Source organism: Trichomycterus rosablanca, chromosome 3 (genome assembly GCF_030014385.1).
Source record: "Trichomycterus rosablanca isolate fTriRos1 chromosome 3, fTriRos1.hap1, whole genome shotgun sequence".
NCBI classification, from domain to species: Eukaryota; Metazoa; Chordata; class Actinopteri; order Siluriformes; family Trichomycteridae; genus Trichomycterus; species Trichomycterus rosablanca.
The window spans coordinates 8,151,521-8,167,782 of NC_085990.1; the positions used below are offsets into that span (position 1 = coordinate 8,151,521).

The following is a 16,262-nucleotide window of genomic DNA, read 5'->3' on the forward strand; positions in this document are numbered from 1 at the left end:
ATGAATCCGGTTGATAAAATTATTTTATTGAAATTTTACACGTCTTCTTTTTCCCCTCTCAGCCCAACTAAGGGCCATGAGATTAATTTATACATCGTTTATTTCAGGAGGAAAAAGTCACAAATTAGCTGCACTCGTCCTTGTGCTAAAAAAACAAACAAAAAACACGAGCTTTACATGGTAGTACTGGGTGATCATTTAAATCTGCCTCTATAAGGAGAAAAGGAACATAAAATGAAATGCTAACAGATCTTTTTATTTTTTCTTTCTTTTTTTATTTACTGGTGATAGTTTTCTAAAAACGAACCCTGTCTGAGAATCTGTTTGGAGAATCTGGAGCTGAAAGATGCCGAAAACTACAGAAAAGAACACTGTATAAAGCTCGGAACATATTTCACAAATCCTTAATACTTCTGTTCATCCAATTTTACTTCCTGTCACACTGCATTTACAGCCCTCCTGTGCACACACCCATCAGAACCACGCCTATCAGGTCACACAGGCCGAGAGAGGTTCAATTGCATAGCAATTTAATGTGACCACTCGTTTTTCAGCCTGTGTTTTGTTCATTAAAACTATGTTTGGGCTTCAGAAGCACTGTCTGGTTCTAAGTGGGATTAGTGGGTGCTTTGGTAGAAGAGCAGATGATGAAGATCTCGTTGATGGTTGAATAAAAGCGTTCGTATCTGCACTGCTACGATCCGTTTCTGAAAAGGTTATTCAGATTTACTTGGGGTGACTTGTGACATCATTGAACCAACGTTTGGAATCTGATCAACTACCCAAGAACATGCAGAAGGTGGACTGGTTAATCTTAATTTGCCCTAGCCAATTTGTGCCCTGTTCAGTGTTATCAACCTTTACCCACCTAGTCCCCAATCTGGATGAATTAGATGCAGAAAATGAATGAATGACGAATTATTATTTTTAACATATGCCCTTTTAATGCCCACTTAATTCTGGGGTGGCACTGGTTTGCTGGTACACTACCTTCAATGTGTTAAAAACGAAAAAAATAAAAATTAGGGTGGGTGCCAAATGTTTATAGCCATTAGTGAAAATGCTTCAGTTGTGTTATCTCTGAAATGTCATACAATGTTTTATTACACATGATAAACAATCATCATGATAAAAAATCACTAAGAATTATTAGATTTTTGTAATTTCTTGGTATTTGGTATGTTCTCTCTTTGCAGTAATGCACTGCAATCATTTGATGCACAGAAAGCCCCATTATCTGACATCTGACACCTTTACTTCATTCTAATGCTGTATTTTACATGGTCACATGCCGACTTGGTATGAAACCGTGTTTAGATTTACAAAAGGCCAACAAACGTATAAAACTACTACAACTTCTGATGAGCAAAATGCACAGTGGAAGCATTTTCACCAGTGGTGTCACACTTTTGGCCTTAATGTCTACACAGGTTTTGTGATTTTTGTGCAGTTACTTTTTACCTCACCAAGTAGTTAGTGTAAATATATGCATGATGTGGTAGTGGTGCAGCTAATAGAGTGGATGCTACACAGCAACATGGGTTTTGAGGAACTAGGTTTAAACTTCACCCCCACTTTTAGTAGTTTGGCATGTTTTCTTAATCATATCTGCCTTCTAATGCTTTTCTTCTAATTTCCCAAAACACCCCCTTAACAAAACAACACTCACATGGCTATTTAAAAACATCGGCGTAGTTAGCGGTGCAAACAGGCGAGGCTCAGTGCACAGTTGGGTAATAGTTAATGTCACCAGTGATAAAATGTTTTGTTAGAAGTAGCATCCAAATATTACTGGTTTATTCCTCAAATCACATGGCGAGGCGTATTAAAGATTCATATTTATTTTTGTTTAAATAGACTAAAACTGGGAAATTTGATTTAAAATAAACATAAAAGTTCAAATGTTTACATGTAAACAGGCACTCTACCCCTCGTCCCCGTCTCCTCGTTCCTCTCTCTCTATGTATATATCTATATATAAGGCTACTTTACATTCCCTCAGTGTGGACTCTTCACTCCTGGAATGTCAACAGCAGCAGTCATAGTAACCTCTCTCTCTCTATTCACTTCTTTCTTCTCTCTGTCTGTCTCTCTCTCTCTGTGAACATCACTGCAGGTCTCGATCCTCCAGGTATCTGTACTCGAACGTGAAGCCTTCCTTCTTCCTCTGGCCCCATTTCTCATAGTCAAAATAAATGTAGGTTCCCTTTAGGAAAAAAGCAGAAAGAGGTTCTGTCAGTCAAGAACAGCATCGCACTGAGAAAAAAAAACACCCCTCCCCTTAATCGGTGGATTTTAGAGAGCTGACAGCACCAAAACCTCACTGCTCACCCGATAGGTGTTTTAGATTTTAGTGTGTTAATGCATTACTCAAATTTTCTAGAACAGGTATCAGTTATCCCTAATCCAACCAAAACATTCCTGCACCTCCTATAGTCCTGATTTCTTCCCCATTATGCATTGTCCCAATTTGGAGCGACATCTGCTGGCTGAGTTCTTACATAGAATCTTAATGCACATTCATCCAGCTGCACAACCCACAGGCGCTTTGGAGTATGTAGCTGTGTTTTGTATATGCATCAACAATCTGCATCCAGGGAGCTTAGCATATCAAATAACTAAATATGGTTGGGTTTGACTGTATCCTCTCTAAACACTAGCATATTAGTATAGTTAAATTACATTAAGAAATACAAACCTGTTCAAACTCATCTGTAATAGTCTTGGGTTCCTCGTGCCTCTGGAACCACATCATGTATTTGGTGTGGAACCTCCAGGACTGTTTCTTCAGAGCTTTAGCCGACAGATACTGAGCTTTCGTACCCTACACACACACAGTGTGGTTAGTTTAGCCAGGACACTTTGGCTGGAAACATGTTAGATGCACAAAAGTACATAAATTCAGTAAATAAATAGCGGTGGAAGTGCCCGTCCTGCTGTCCATACCCAGCATGTTTTTACGTTCTGTGAAGGCTATGATCAGTACTCATGGAGGTGCTAGATTTATCCACAAATCAGTTAAACATTGAACTTCTCTGTCATGACAGGCCTGGGATAAACACGCTTTAAAAATTTTTGTTTAATCCTCTTCAAATTTCTCTTGGTGAGTGAAAACAGATACTGTACTAATGTCTGGCTTTGAAAAGTGAAATAGGGCAAAGCAAACTTTCAAAAAGCAGAGAAAACCTGAAATTGAATGACACTGCCTCTATAATAGCTCACTGCTAAACAAACACTGAGCACTTATTTCACTTTTACATTCTTTTCTGTAAATGTAAAAAATCTTCTGGATTTGGAATTTTCTGGAACAGTCATTACAGCACCCCCTTGCTTAAAACGCTCAGAATGCAGCTTGTGCCTGCTTTGCATTATGGACTATGTCCTGACACACTTGGGAACACAAAATGCGCTTACATATTTGTGTATGTTCCCAGTTTATACAATAGCTGAAACTGGCCTTCAAACAACTCACACACACCTCCAGGTAGTAGAAGATGAAGAAAAGAGTTTCAGTAGAGAGTCTCTGGTAGAAGTCGATGGTGTCGCAGTGATGAGGAGGAGTGTGATGGTGGAAGGGCAGCAGGGGGCATGGAGTCCTCATTACGTACTGCCTACACACACACATACACAGAGGTGTTAGAAGTGTGTGTTGTGTGTGTGTGTGTGTGTGTGTGTGTGTGTGAGTGTCCGAGTCCTGTATGTGTGTGCATATACCTGATCCTCTCGGAGTCTGATGGGTGTGGCATGTGTGTCCACGCCGACTCCTGCATGGCCTGCTGATAGAGCTGCTCTTTAGACAGAGGTGAGGGACCTAAAGGACATGCCCCCAGGGTGGGTGGTAGATTCACCTCGGTCACTGCTGGTTGAGGAGGCGCAGGGGGGCCAGGAGGGGCAGAGGAACCCGAAAACAAATCTGAAACACATGGATTATATTCAAAAGGACTGATTAAAAGGACTGATGTTGTGGTGCACAATACTGATCTATCACCCGATCATCTGCTGCATCATTTTGACAGATGTGTTGTACACACAGGTGATTCTGGTACTGCATTTACACTGCAGAATGCCACGCTAAGTTCTGGTAACGTGCTCTGTAGCTGTACCAGAAATTTTTAGGACTAACACCCCTTGGATTTATTTCCTCGATGACTGTCAGAACAAGCTGCACTCTTCTGACAACGTTCATACCTGCACCTCATTTCATTCATACATGTATTTAATATTTAGGTGTTTCACTGATTTTGTTTTATCATGTATCAACAATCTTAACTATGAATAAAGAGCAAGTAATGCTAAAATCTACCAGTCTCAGGCCAGGTTTCTAGCGGTACCATGGCTCAACACTGATGGTGACCCACGCCTGTGACTCAAACCAGTCAGGACATGGTGCTTTTTGATTGTGTGAGTGTTTCTGTGTTGGGGTGGGAGATTTTTAGCACCTCTTTCAGTCAGATGAAGTGATGGGATTTCTCCATCCAGTCCTGATCCCAAAGCTGCTCTCTCAGCCATCGCCTTCAGAGAGCTTAAAGGCTCCGGAGCCTGAAACACAAACAAACACACACTAAGTTCCAAAATCTGAAATTTGTGCATGAAATACCCTAAATTCAAAAGATCTCAGATACAGTGTTTTGCTATGTAATTTGTGACACATCCCATAATGCTGCAAACACTACGCATCTCTGCAGTGCCCGGAGACCCAGAGGCTCAACCAAGATGTTCAGTAAGCAAGAGCTGATTGGTTGAATTGGAAAGTGTATTAATTAGTGTTGCTAAGATTTGATTCTCAATTAAGCCAGCAACAGGGTAATGCATGCTCCTGTGCCAGCGTGAGTGTTGCTTGTGCGGCAAAGGTCGCACATGCAATGGGGAATTGGATTTATCCAAAATAAGAGAAAAAAAGGGGGATAGAAGTTTGAGAGTCAGTTGGCATAGTGGCACAGTTGGCAAAGTGGGTGCTGCATGATAATAGGTTTCTGAGATCCCACAGTCTGTGAGGAGTTTTACCCCTTTGCTGCTCCTCTCTTTTAGGAAAAGTGTTTTTGTTAGAATTTGTGCCCACTGAAGTTGGACAAGAATGCATGGCTGGCAACCTAAATTCCAATTCATCCCAAAGGTGCTCAGGTGTCCCTGTGCAGGCCACTGGAGTTCCTCCACACCAAACTTGTCAGTTCATGTCTATATGTCGCTTTGTGCACAGATGCATGGTTGTGCTGGAGTAAGAAAGGGCCTTCCTTAAAAACTTGGAACTAATAAATAATCACAAAGGCTGTCCACATACTTTTGGCCTCATAAATATAGTGGCTTTTTCATGACATGTTCTTGCTGTTAGAAGTTAAACTTGAACCTTTATTGGCTCTGTGCTGGGTGTATACGAGTGTGGGCCGTTTAGCAAACTTCCACCGCCGGGGTTGCTGTCCGAAAATGAGGGAGACTGAGATGACGGAGGCAGAGTGATGGAGCTCAGCAGGGTCGAACCATTATCCAGCCTGTGGACAAGAGACATGTAAGACTGAGAACTGATACAACTTATAAGTACAATATCACAAATGTTGTGTTTACATCAATAACCATATGGACAAAAGTATGTGAAAACCATATGCACACCTGTGAACAATGTGATGCCCATCATTCCATTAAACACCTATGCAATGACTATGCATTGTTCTCAAACATATCAAATAACCTCGTGCTAAGCCTCCTCAGAGAGGTGAAGGCTGTAATAGGCAAAAGAACCTTGACATTAATGCCCATGGTTTTGAAATTTACATTTAAAAAGCTCATGGACAGGTGTTCACATACTTTTGACTATATTGTGTATTTAGTATGTAGGGTGAAGTGGCAGGGATATAGGAAAATAAACTTCCCCCACAAGCAATTGTCCATGCTAATGCAGCACAAGCAATACTCACACTTGATTGGTTGACGAGCTGGTGGAGGAGGGCTGGCTGCTCTGTGATTGGCTCACACTGCTAATAGAGGAGTCTGAGCTGCTGTCGGCAACCACCGCACTGTACGCTAGAGGATCTTAGAACAGCACTTAAATTAGACCAAGGTCCAAACTAAAGTACTTTGGTCTATATATCAAAATGAAGATTAAAGAAGAATAAGAATATTTTTTTTATCATTAAGAGTACTAACAGTAGTAGAAGTAGTAGTTTTTTTGGCAATGTCTGTATACACACACATTTGTAATGAAAAAAGTGTCATTAAAATTGACCAATTTTAATACCTAAATAATAAAACTAACTTTATATTTTTTAACTTCCCAGAAATAAACTCACTTGTTCCTCCATTCTGCTTCACCACACTTGGAGGTCTGGCTGGTGGCACACTACCCACGATGCTGCCTGATGATGATGTACTTCCTCCGTTTCCTTGTCCCATGTTGGCTCCTCCTCCTACTGGCACAGCACTCACAGGACTTACAGGTAACTGTGCTGTCCCTGAGAGTGCTGACTGCCCTATACTGAGGCCTGTAATCCCTCCACTGGTGCCCAACAGTGCTGTACCATTAACGTTAGCATTGACGTTAGTATTAACGTTCGCCCCACCCCCTGCCGAAATGCTGCCACTGCTGCTGTTGCTGCTGCTATTTCCACTAGAGGGCCCGCCTGCTGCTGCCTGGGCGTATGGAGTGGGCAATGAGTTGGAAATTATGGATGCCATGCTGTTAGGCATGATACTTGCTATCTGTGCCACATTACTGCTGGTTGGCACAGTGCTGCATGCTTTGGCCACGTTGAGCCCTGCTGATGTTAGAGTCTGGGAGTTAGAAGTGGGCGGAGTTGAGGGTGTGGTAGAAGAAGGTAAGATGGGGTGGCTGGGGGGACTAGAGGTGCTGTTGGAGGTGGTCGAAGAAGAAGAGGAAGAAGAGGATGAGGAGGACGAGGAGGAGGAAGAGTGCTTGGCGTGCGGATGCTGCTGAACCGCACTGCTGAAGCTGCCCAGGAGAGTACTGCCCCCGGAAACGGACGTGGCTCCACCAACAACGGCCGCCATCGAAACAAGAGATGAGGAGGAAGAGGAAGAGAATCCTGAGGAGGAGGAGGACGAGGAGGAGAATGAAGAGAGAGGGTTGCCGCCGTTCTTCACAGGAGACTGGAGAAAAAATTAGAGAGAGAGATGAAAAGTGAGTGGATTTTCATACAGTGGTTCCAATTTTGAAGTAGAACAACAGAGACAGGTGTAGATCTCACCTGGCTCACTTCACTGTCAGTAGATCGACCTCGCTTCTTCTCCTCTTCAGAGTTCTCCTGAAAACAAACAAACAAACATAAACACACAACAGGATTATTAAATGTGCCACAAAACAAAAGCTGATAATCCTAATTAAGTTCAGGTGCTCTACAGACACTAATGGCCATGTCTGACGGACGGATGATGAATCACTGCCACCCTCACCCCCAGCCAATGTACTTCAACCCATTGTTTGTTGAGGTATCTCTGAAACAGCAAAGGGTGGCACAGGCAGCCGTGGTGAGAACCCGCTGACAGTTCTCACCACCCACTGACACTGCTGGTAACATCTTGGTACCAGATACCACAAGACTCCTTAAGATGTACAGGCAGGTCAGAGCTGATTTGACAGCATTTAACGTGGGTGGTTTTATAGTTTTGGATCATTAAAATTACCCAGGTGCCCTAAATCAGTTATCAAGTGTAGTATATTTGTAAAGACATTTACAGTGGTGGCTGTTGCTGGAGATGGAGGAATGGGAGAGGACGATGTGGTGGATGTGGGCGTGCTCATCTCTTCTTCATTGTGTCCCTGTGGAGAGGTGGCCAGCATCGCTAAAAAGAGAAAGTAAAAGAATAATGTATATGAATGTTTGAATGAGCAGTAACCCATTGTACATAGCTCACGGAACTCATTTATAACCCGTATAGCTTATTTATATCTCATATATTCTGCCAGCTAAACTATGCACACTTCAATATTCAAGGTGCTCAGGTAGCACAATGCCAGCCCACCACCATAAATAACCAGGTTTGAGTTAGTAGCAGTGGGCCAGGTTGTGCCTGAAGGAGGGAAGGAAGACTAGATGGGGAATCTCAACCTTGCTGGTGTAACAGTGCCTCCTACTGCCTGGTAAAGGTATAAGTAGGAGTGGTGGAACAATAAAGAGAGTGTAGTGTGTTCCTCCAAACATCTAACAGCTCCCTGTAGGAATCTCTCACTGTCCAGGGCCTTAATGAGGGGTGGATGACTCACAGCATAGCGTGACTCACCATAACCAATATGGCTCTTGGTAAATGAATGAATTACATAAACTACAAATGAGTCCCAGTGGATCAGGCCCAAGGGATCAGTTCATGGTATTAAATTATTAACACTGAGATAATAAAATTAAATTTAGTATATTAAAATTAATATATTCTCGAATGTTTAATAAATTTAGCTATTTAACATGTTTCAATCTGTCCCATTTTCATAACAGCGTGTTCATATGATTCTACTTCATTATGGTCTGCAACAATCCTTTCTGAACACTTACGCATATCGTCAAGGTCGAGGTCATCATACAGAAACTCGTTCTCCTTAAAGTCTTCATCCTGTGAGGAATCAATGTAGTACTCCACATCATCCTTTATTTTATGGACAGACTCCACCTGGATCATGACGAGAGACAAAAACACAGAGACAGAAGTTACTTCTCAGGTGAAATAATCTTCAAGCGCCTTAATCAGTTCAGAGACGACTGAATGAAATGAGAAATCCCATTAAATCAAATACTTGTTCAGATGAACAGACCTGCAACGAGTCATTGTCTAACATCCTTAAAATGGTTTCCAGCATTCGGATGTGATACCGGTGTCTTTCGATCAGTCTCTTAAGCTCATCAATACGATCCTGCTTCTGCAAACACACAAAACACATGTTCACTTCTTGATCTGGAGGTGGGCCATAGATAGCTATCGAAGCAAAAGAATGTTGCAACCACACCCATCGCTTACAGGTGCAAACAATCAATTATATAATTACATTACATATAGTTAGGACATTTTGTAAAATGCAATAATTCTGACTATAAAACTGTTAATTCTCTTGAATCTTTATTTATAACAAAATTTCCAATGTTTTTACTAATCAACTTCATTGTAGTTTGTGAAGGTGAACACATTAGAATTTCATGCCTGCAACACACACTATCAACTTCGGACAGATGCATGTTTAGCACTGTGTTCCATCACCATTTATATGAGATTTTGTATTGGTTTGGAAACTGAGGACACTAATTTTCCTAGTTTTGTCAGTTCTTATATGAGAATATGAGACTTCAGCTACTCAAAAGTCTGTGATCACTGTTGTCTGATTCTCCTCTTCATGATGCTTCATACATTTGTAATGGACAGATCTGAGCTGCAGGTCGGCAGCATGAATGTGCATCCAACAGACCTATTACATGCAGTGCCACCTTACAGCACCAAGCTATTAATTAGAAAGTTGTGGCTTTGTTGGTAATGACTCTATGGCTCCAGTGTGCCATCTATAGGCTGGCCCTGCTCTCTAACCTAAGCTACCAAACAAGCTGAAATACGTGGGAGAAAAGGATTTTATTTTATTGTACACATGTATATGGACACAAAAAAGTGGAAGCTGTGGTAGCTCAGTGGTGAAGAACTAGTTATCAAAAGGACTGAAGCCCTTATCAAAAGGACTTAAGCCACTGTTGGGCCCTGGATTAAAGCCTGGATTGTATTCAGCTTGCTTGAATTGTGTTCAGTCAAAATTGTGGTTTGGATAAAAGCGCTCGCTAAATAGAAATAAAGCAATGTGTGTATACAGGTCTGTGAAATCAGAGAGGGAGGAAGGTTAATGAGTGACTGACCTCTTTGTCTCCTTTTTTCTTTCTGGTTTGAACAGAAAGAGACTCCACCTCGCTTTCAAACTGATCCACCTGCATATTCAAAGTATCAATGGTGTTCTACAACAAAAAAAAAGAGAAGGTGGATATAGTAATATCTAATAATAATAATAATAATAGAATTTTATTTCTAAGTACCTTTCAAGGTACCCAAACAACACTGTACAAACGAGTTACATCACATTGTATCATTAAAAATAGATATACACTGTATGAAAGGTACTGGGACACCCCTTCTAATTATTAAAATTATGTGTTTTAGCCACAACAATTGCTCAGTGGCTAACAGAAGTAATAAATCAATTATATAAGGGAAATTAAATGCTCCTAATTTTGCAGTTACCGTTTAGGGAATGCCCTTTCCTGCTCCAGCATGACTTTAGGTTTTAGGTGTGGAAGAGAGGTACATGTACAGACATGGAGAGGAAGTGTGTTCAATAATTTTAGAGCTGTAGCTGTAAATAAGCTGTGTGAAAGAAGATAATAAGGAGTGTTATCTGCATTTGTAGGGTGCACAGGTTTGTGCAGCAGTCTAACATGCTAGCCCACCACTGCTGAGATCTCGAGCTCTAGAGTTCAAATCTTAGCTCTGCCATAGAGCGCCCTAATAGACATGATTGGCTATGTGTGAGCAACTGCAGCTTTTGCTGGCTGGTGAAGGCACTGCACAGAGACAGTGAATAACAGAGAGCAGTGCATGACTATCTGTACATGATACTGCTCTTTATGTTAAAAGAAGCATTTGGCGACTACACACATCGGTGTGTTAGGTTTGGCCCGGTTCAGGGTTTGGAACAGAGGCAGTAGACGAGATATAGCCAGGGAATTGGATACAACTAGATTGGTAGAGAATAAGGAAAATGCATAAATAGAATAAAAATCTGTCAATATAACAGCATGGTTAGAAGGTTTGTTTTACACAGCATGGTCATAACTATCTGTAGTACAAAATGTAGATAATTTTAATCAATATATATTTACTGTGAGCCACTGTTCTGCTTCCTCCTTCTCCTTCTGTGCTGGATCGACTTTCTGAGCCAAACCCAGTCCCTCTTTAGAATACGCCTTCGTCTTCGTCTCTCTCTCCACCACCTTAAACCTCTCCATTTGCTAAACAAACAAAACTATGCATGGTTAGAATGCCGGTTTGACTAAAATGCAAGTATATTATCAGGATGTGAAAATATCTCCCACTGTCTCAATGAGTTTGCGGTTATCCACTAGCTGCCGTTTGTCTTTGATCTCATTGGATGCCACCCACGTTTTAATCTGGTCTCGTAACCGCTGGAGGAGAAACACACAGGAACCTTGTTAGGTCCTAGGAAAGATTATGCTACATTATTGTTAGAGGAGTGTGACTAGCTAGGAGGCACCATCGTGTTGTTTTCAAGGTTACATGAATGCTAGCTGCAGTAAATCAACTGAATAGCAGTAAAGAAAATAAATAGTTCGCTGTACTGGTTCTCACCTGGAGTTTCTTGATCTCCTTTTTGAGATCGGCCTCATACTTTTCTTTCTGGTTGGCGTTTGCTGCGTTGTGAAGCTGTCAATCACATCACATCAAATTAGACACTGGTTGTGTACTGAATGTGGATGGGAAACTTTGTGCATGTGCCAATATTAAACCTACTGTTACAATTTCAGCACATCAAGAGTAAAGAGATCAACCATTTGGCTAATGTAGCTGGTGTCACACGTTTATGGCACTTTTATATGCTATCAGTGACAAAACTGTTTAAACCAAACTTCCAGGCATTTAACCTTCCAGGTATTCAGAAATGCAATACAAAATCTACACGGCATGTGGATATTTTACTTTTTTGCTTGGCCACTAGGGTGCATCGTTTATATACAGAGTACAACGGGCCCACTAGCCATGCATATTGGATCATGTCCACCTGCCCTGCCGCCACTGATGTCACTCTAATCTGACCACATTTTTCAGTAACAAGTAATCTAACGCGTTACTATTTCCAATCCAGTAATCAGATTAAAGTTACTTATCCAAGTTACTGTGCGTTACTATTTGTGCGTCTCGGAGAGTGATGTCTGGCCTATGCGACAATTAAGTCACGAGCTGCGTCCGGAATCGCATACTTACAGAGTACGCACTAGAATGGAGGAAGTGTGCACTACTCGGCCGGTAAAGAAGTACATACTTTCAGTACAGAAGTGTGCAGTATGCACACAACACCGCTACGTACTACACGTGGGGACGTGATGACGTAATATCACCATAGTTACAGACTCATTACAAACCCCACCCGCCAAAATTTTGGATATTTATCGTCTTTTTGTTATTTATTTGTCTCTAAAAATGTTATTTTATTTATCTTACTTACACTTGTGAACAGAGGACTTAGTTTTCCGCGTCTTTCTTGTTTCTTATTCCGCTTCAATCGCCTACGCAGCTCCAGTTGCATTACGGCAGCTGCTGAATGTAACTAATAAAGTAACTTGTAATCTAACTTTAAAATCAAGTAATCAATAAAGTAACTCAGTAACTTTTTAAAGGTAACTATGCCATCACTGCCTGCCGCTAATTGCCAGCATGGCCAGCATGGTCTAGATTAGTCTGGGCACTAATGTGGGCACTCTACAATCTTTTTTCTGAGAAACTGCCAGTGTTGCAACTACTTGTAAAATTAAAATTAATCTCATTTAGATATGCATACATACATACATACTTACCTTTTGCCAAATGTCTTCAAATTGTTCCACCCCTTCAGCCACTTTTTTGAGACACCGATCTATTTCACCTGTTGGAGGTTATAAACAGATGACACAGCTTATACAGTGTAAATCAGCTGTGGGCAATTATCAGCAATCATTTATGTTTTGTCTCCCGATTGCATTGACCTGATTTGCATATAGCCAATTACCCTGTGCACTCAACACACACTATTGCTTTCACAATGCTATGCCTCCTCCTGCTTGCTGCTGCTTTCAAATGGACAGAGAAACAGATGTATTCCTCGTAGGCAAGGCTTTTGCAGCAGCGGAGAGATTCTTAAAGAATCTTCCATCCCTCAGACATAGACAATTGAGATAATTGATGAACGTCTGACCAGACTGGCACCACCACTGAACCCTGAACTTGGGGGTTGAGAATTGTGCTAGAGGATAAAAGTTGTAGGCGCAAGTTGTGTTGCTATTAAACAGGACTCTGAGGTCATTGTCCACATCATGATTCATAAACGTTGAATTAAAAGCAGTAACAGATCAGGAATTTACTTCCGAATATCAGATTTTTCTGCAGAGTCGGATTAGACCCCACACAAAAAAAACCTGTTACACCTGTTTGCCGAAGCAACATTTTAACCAATAAGATCTAGTGGTCTCAATAATCAGTGGGTAATTGGTACACAGTTTTACCTTGCAGTTTTCTCTTGTCGGCCATGGCTTCGCTATGATGCTGTCGTCATACCTCCTCTACCTGTTTAGAGGAAACATAAACAGTCTATTTCAACAGGGTTCATGCAGGACTTCTCAAGATATTTTAAATTTGCATGGGTTCCTTCATCCATCCAATCATTTATTCATTTCAACTAACTGCATTATTCTGATCATGGACAAGGTGGACACGGAGCACAAGTTAGCTATACATTCTGGACAGGGCACCGATATTTCTCCCAATCTACCAATTCCTCAATTACAGTGACCCCTGCACTGGCCAAGGAGAACTAAAACTATCACACAGTCGTTGGCCGCATCTTTTCATCGGCCAGTGGTGGAACCTCACAGAGTGCCACAATATGAACTCCACTAAAACTCCACTAAGACTCTCCCAAACTCACAACAGAATGCGGATGGTGGATTGGCTGCTCTAAACTGTGCCTAGGTGTGAGTGAATGAGTGATGCTGGTAACACTGCAATCCTGACCAGGACGAAGAGGTGAGTAACAATAAATAAATAAATGATGATGACATGTCATAAACAGTTGCATCACATGAACGTTTTGTAGACTGGAGGTTACAAAGTTATAGTTTATAAATAACTGATGTGCTGCTTCTGCTTATATTATTGTCTTAATATATCAGATCACACCTAGCTGGAGAAAATTAAATATATAATTGATATCATTTAATATATTTTATACTACTGCAAGAGTTATTGTGAGCTGTGTTTAAATAAAATAAAATTTATATTCCATCATCTCCAGTCCAACATAAACACAGCTTACGTTAGCCTGGCTGATAAAACACATTAGCATTTTAGCATGTTTACTCTGACCCGGACGTTATTACAGTATTATTACACAGTAATTAAGGCACAAAATTACAGTAATACCATGTTATTCACATCGTTATTACACAGCTTAAAATCACAGAAAATCTCGTTAGCGGTCAGGCTTTGATACAAGCTAATAGCTAAGCTAACAGCTAAGCTAACGTCAAGTCCAGGTCCCCAAGCTAATGCTAAAGCTAACTCTGCAGAAATAGATCCTATTTCACTGTACAGACGTTCAAATGCGCTCTTTTCTCGTCTGTGTTTCCTAAAACGTATAAAATATGTCAAATTAAAACAATAAAAAAAGAATATAAAATAGTTAATCAATTTATTTACGGTATTTTTGCACAGTTTTCCTTTTCTCGAATCCCTCAGTGCAGCTGCTACAGTAAAGATGGACGTAAAGCCCCGCCCACATGATACAAAAAGCCCACCCAGAATCCTTTTGCAGCATTATGATTGGATTAAAAGTACTGTCAGTCATCTCTAAAGCCCCGCCCACTGGCCTATTTAAATGTCTGGATTAGACAGTAATTCTGCCCGTCATGCCAAGATTTCGTTCAATTCTTCCATCCGATTGGCTTTAATGTCGGCTCGAAGGTTATATTTACGGAAACGTCCGATTTAAAAACAAATGACAGAAAATGGTACTGTATTTCCTTTAGTAATGGCATTGGAAGCAGGACAGTTGCAGCCTAGTGGTTAAGGTACTGGACTAGTAATCAAAAGGTCACTGGTTCAAGCCTCACCATTGGCAGGTTGCCACTGTTGGGCCCTTGAGCAAGGCCCTTCACCCTCAATTGCTGAGATGCTTTGGATAAAAGCGTCTGCCAAATGTAACAGATTTTTAGTTCATGTTGGCGTAAACAGCATGCATTCATGGACTGAACTTGCCTTGAGTGAACGGCTTAGGATGCTTGTGGTGAATGATTTCTTGGCGCACGTTGGATCTCTTAATACCAATCAAGCATGGTTTGAATGCCAAGTGCTTCCTTTTATGACTGCAGTTTATCATTTTATAACAAAAACTTTCAGTGTGATGGTGCACCAGGTCACAAATCCCTTCTAAAACTGCTTCCTTTAACATGACAGTAAGTTCAGTGCATTAGTTCTATGCCCCCCAGTCGCCCAATCTGAATAAAATCTTTTGGGATGTGTTAGAACTCAAGGTTCACAGCAGGAGTTAAGTGATGCAGTTGTGTTACAATAAAGCAATATCTCAAAATCTCACAATAATGCTCTCACCACCCTGTGGAATTCATGCTACAAATAATGAGGGATGTTCGAAGAACAAGTGGAAAAATAATGTGGCTAAAAAGCCACACAAACGAAAGACACGGAACTAACTGAACAAAACCTGAGAAATAAACTAAACCAAACTATAAGCTGCAGCCCAAAGCAAGAATTGAGAATAAAACAGAATGACTCACTGGAGTAGAAACACTGAACTCCACATGATCGTCCACCTATACTCCAAACAAAATTATAAAAACACAAGCCACATACAAAAGTAATATTAATCTTTGAATTCTATTTATCCTATTTTTATTTAATATTTTGTTTTCTACTATTTATTCTTTATAAATACTCTATTACATTGTAACTCAGAATGATGTGACAGTGAGCTCGGGGCAGTGGTAGCTCAGTGGCTATGATAATGGACTAGTAATCAGTTGCTGGTTCAAGCCCACCACCACTGTGGGCTCTTGAGCGAGGCCCTTAACCCTAAATTGCATGCTATGGAATTAGCACAATCTAAATGCTAATCTTCTTTTTTAATGTGTTTCCATCACGCACCCATAAACCCCCATTTTGGCCTTCCTCTCTTCTTCTTGTCTGTCGGCTCCATCCTCAGCACAATTCTCCTGATATTCTCTCCTCTGCACATGCCAAAACCTTCCCAATCTCTCATTCCTAACTATGTCTCCAAACATCCTACCTGTGCTCTTCCTATAATACACTCCTTCCTAATCCTGTCCATTCCTGTCACTCCCAACGAGAATCATAGGATCTATATATCTGCCATTTTCTGTTAAATGCCATAAATATTGATTTACCTATTTACCATATTTATGAATTTGTTTAATTTATTTACTTTTATTTCTGTAATTCTACAGTTTTACTGCATTCATTTGTAACTTATTTGTATTGAGTTTCAATAGGCT

General features: G+C 40.8%; 1 protein-coding gene across 2 annotated transcripts; it reads right to left on the reverse strand.

The window, feature by feature from the left end:
* Positions 1-5: 5 nt before the first annotated feature.
* Positions 6-15,545, reverse strand: cnot3a (CCR4-NOT transcription complex, subunit 3a). Of its 2 annotated transcripts, none has more exons than XM_062992590.1 (19): positions 15,528-15,545; positions 13,242-13,302; positions 12,558-12,625; positions 11,335-11,409; positions 11,061-11,150; positions 10,848-10,976; positions 9,831-9,926; positions 8,753-8,857; positions 8,496-8,610; positions 7,685-7,791; positions 7,197-7,253; positions 6,282-7,098; positions 5,910-6,024; positions 5,345-5,486; positions 4,440-4,539; positions 3,715-3,913; positions 3,479-3,611; positions 2,699-2,824; positions 6-2,206 (listed from the first exon to the last, which is right to left on the reverse strand). In XM_062992590.1, exons 2-19 carry the CDS (start codon positions 13,264-13,266, stop codon positions 2,108-2,110), a joined length of 2,598 nt encoding a protein of 865 aa, XP_062848660.1. In that variant the 5' UTR covers positions 13,267-13,302; positions 15,528-15,545; the 3' UTR covers positions 6-2,107. The 2 variants fall into 2 exon arrangements, with proteins under 2 accessions (XP_062848660.1, XP_062848659.1); XM_062992589.1 differs by lacking the exon at positions 15,528-15,545 and adding an exon at positions 14,434-14,514.
* Between the last annotated feature and the right edge of the window lie 717 nt (positions 15,546-16,262).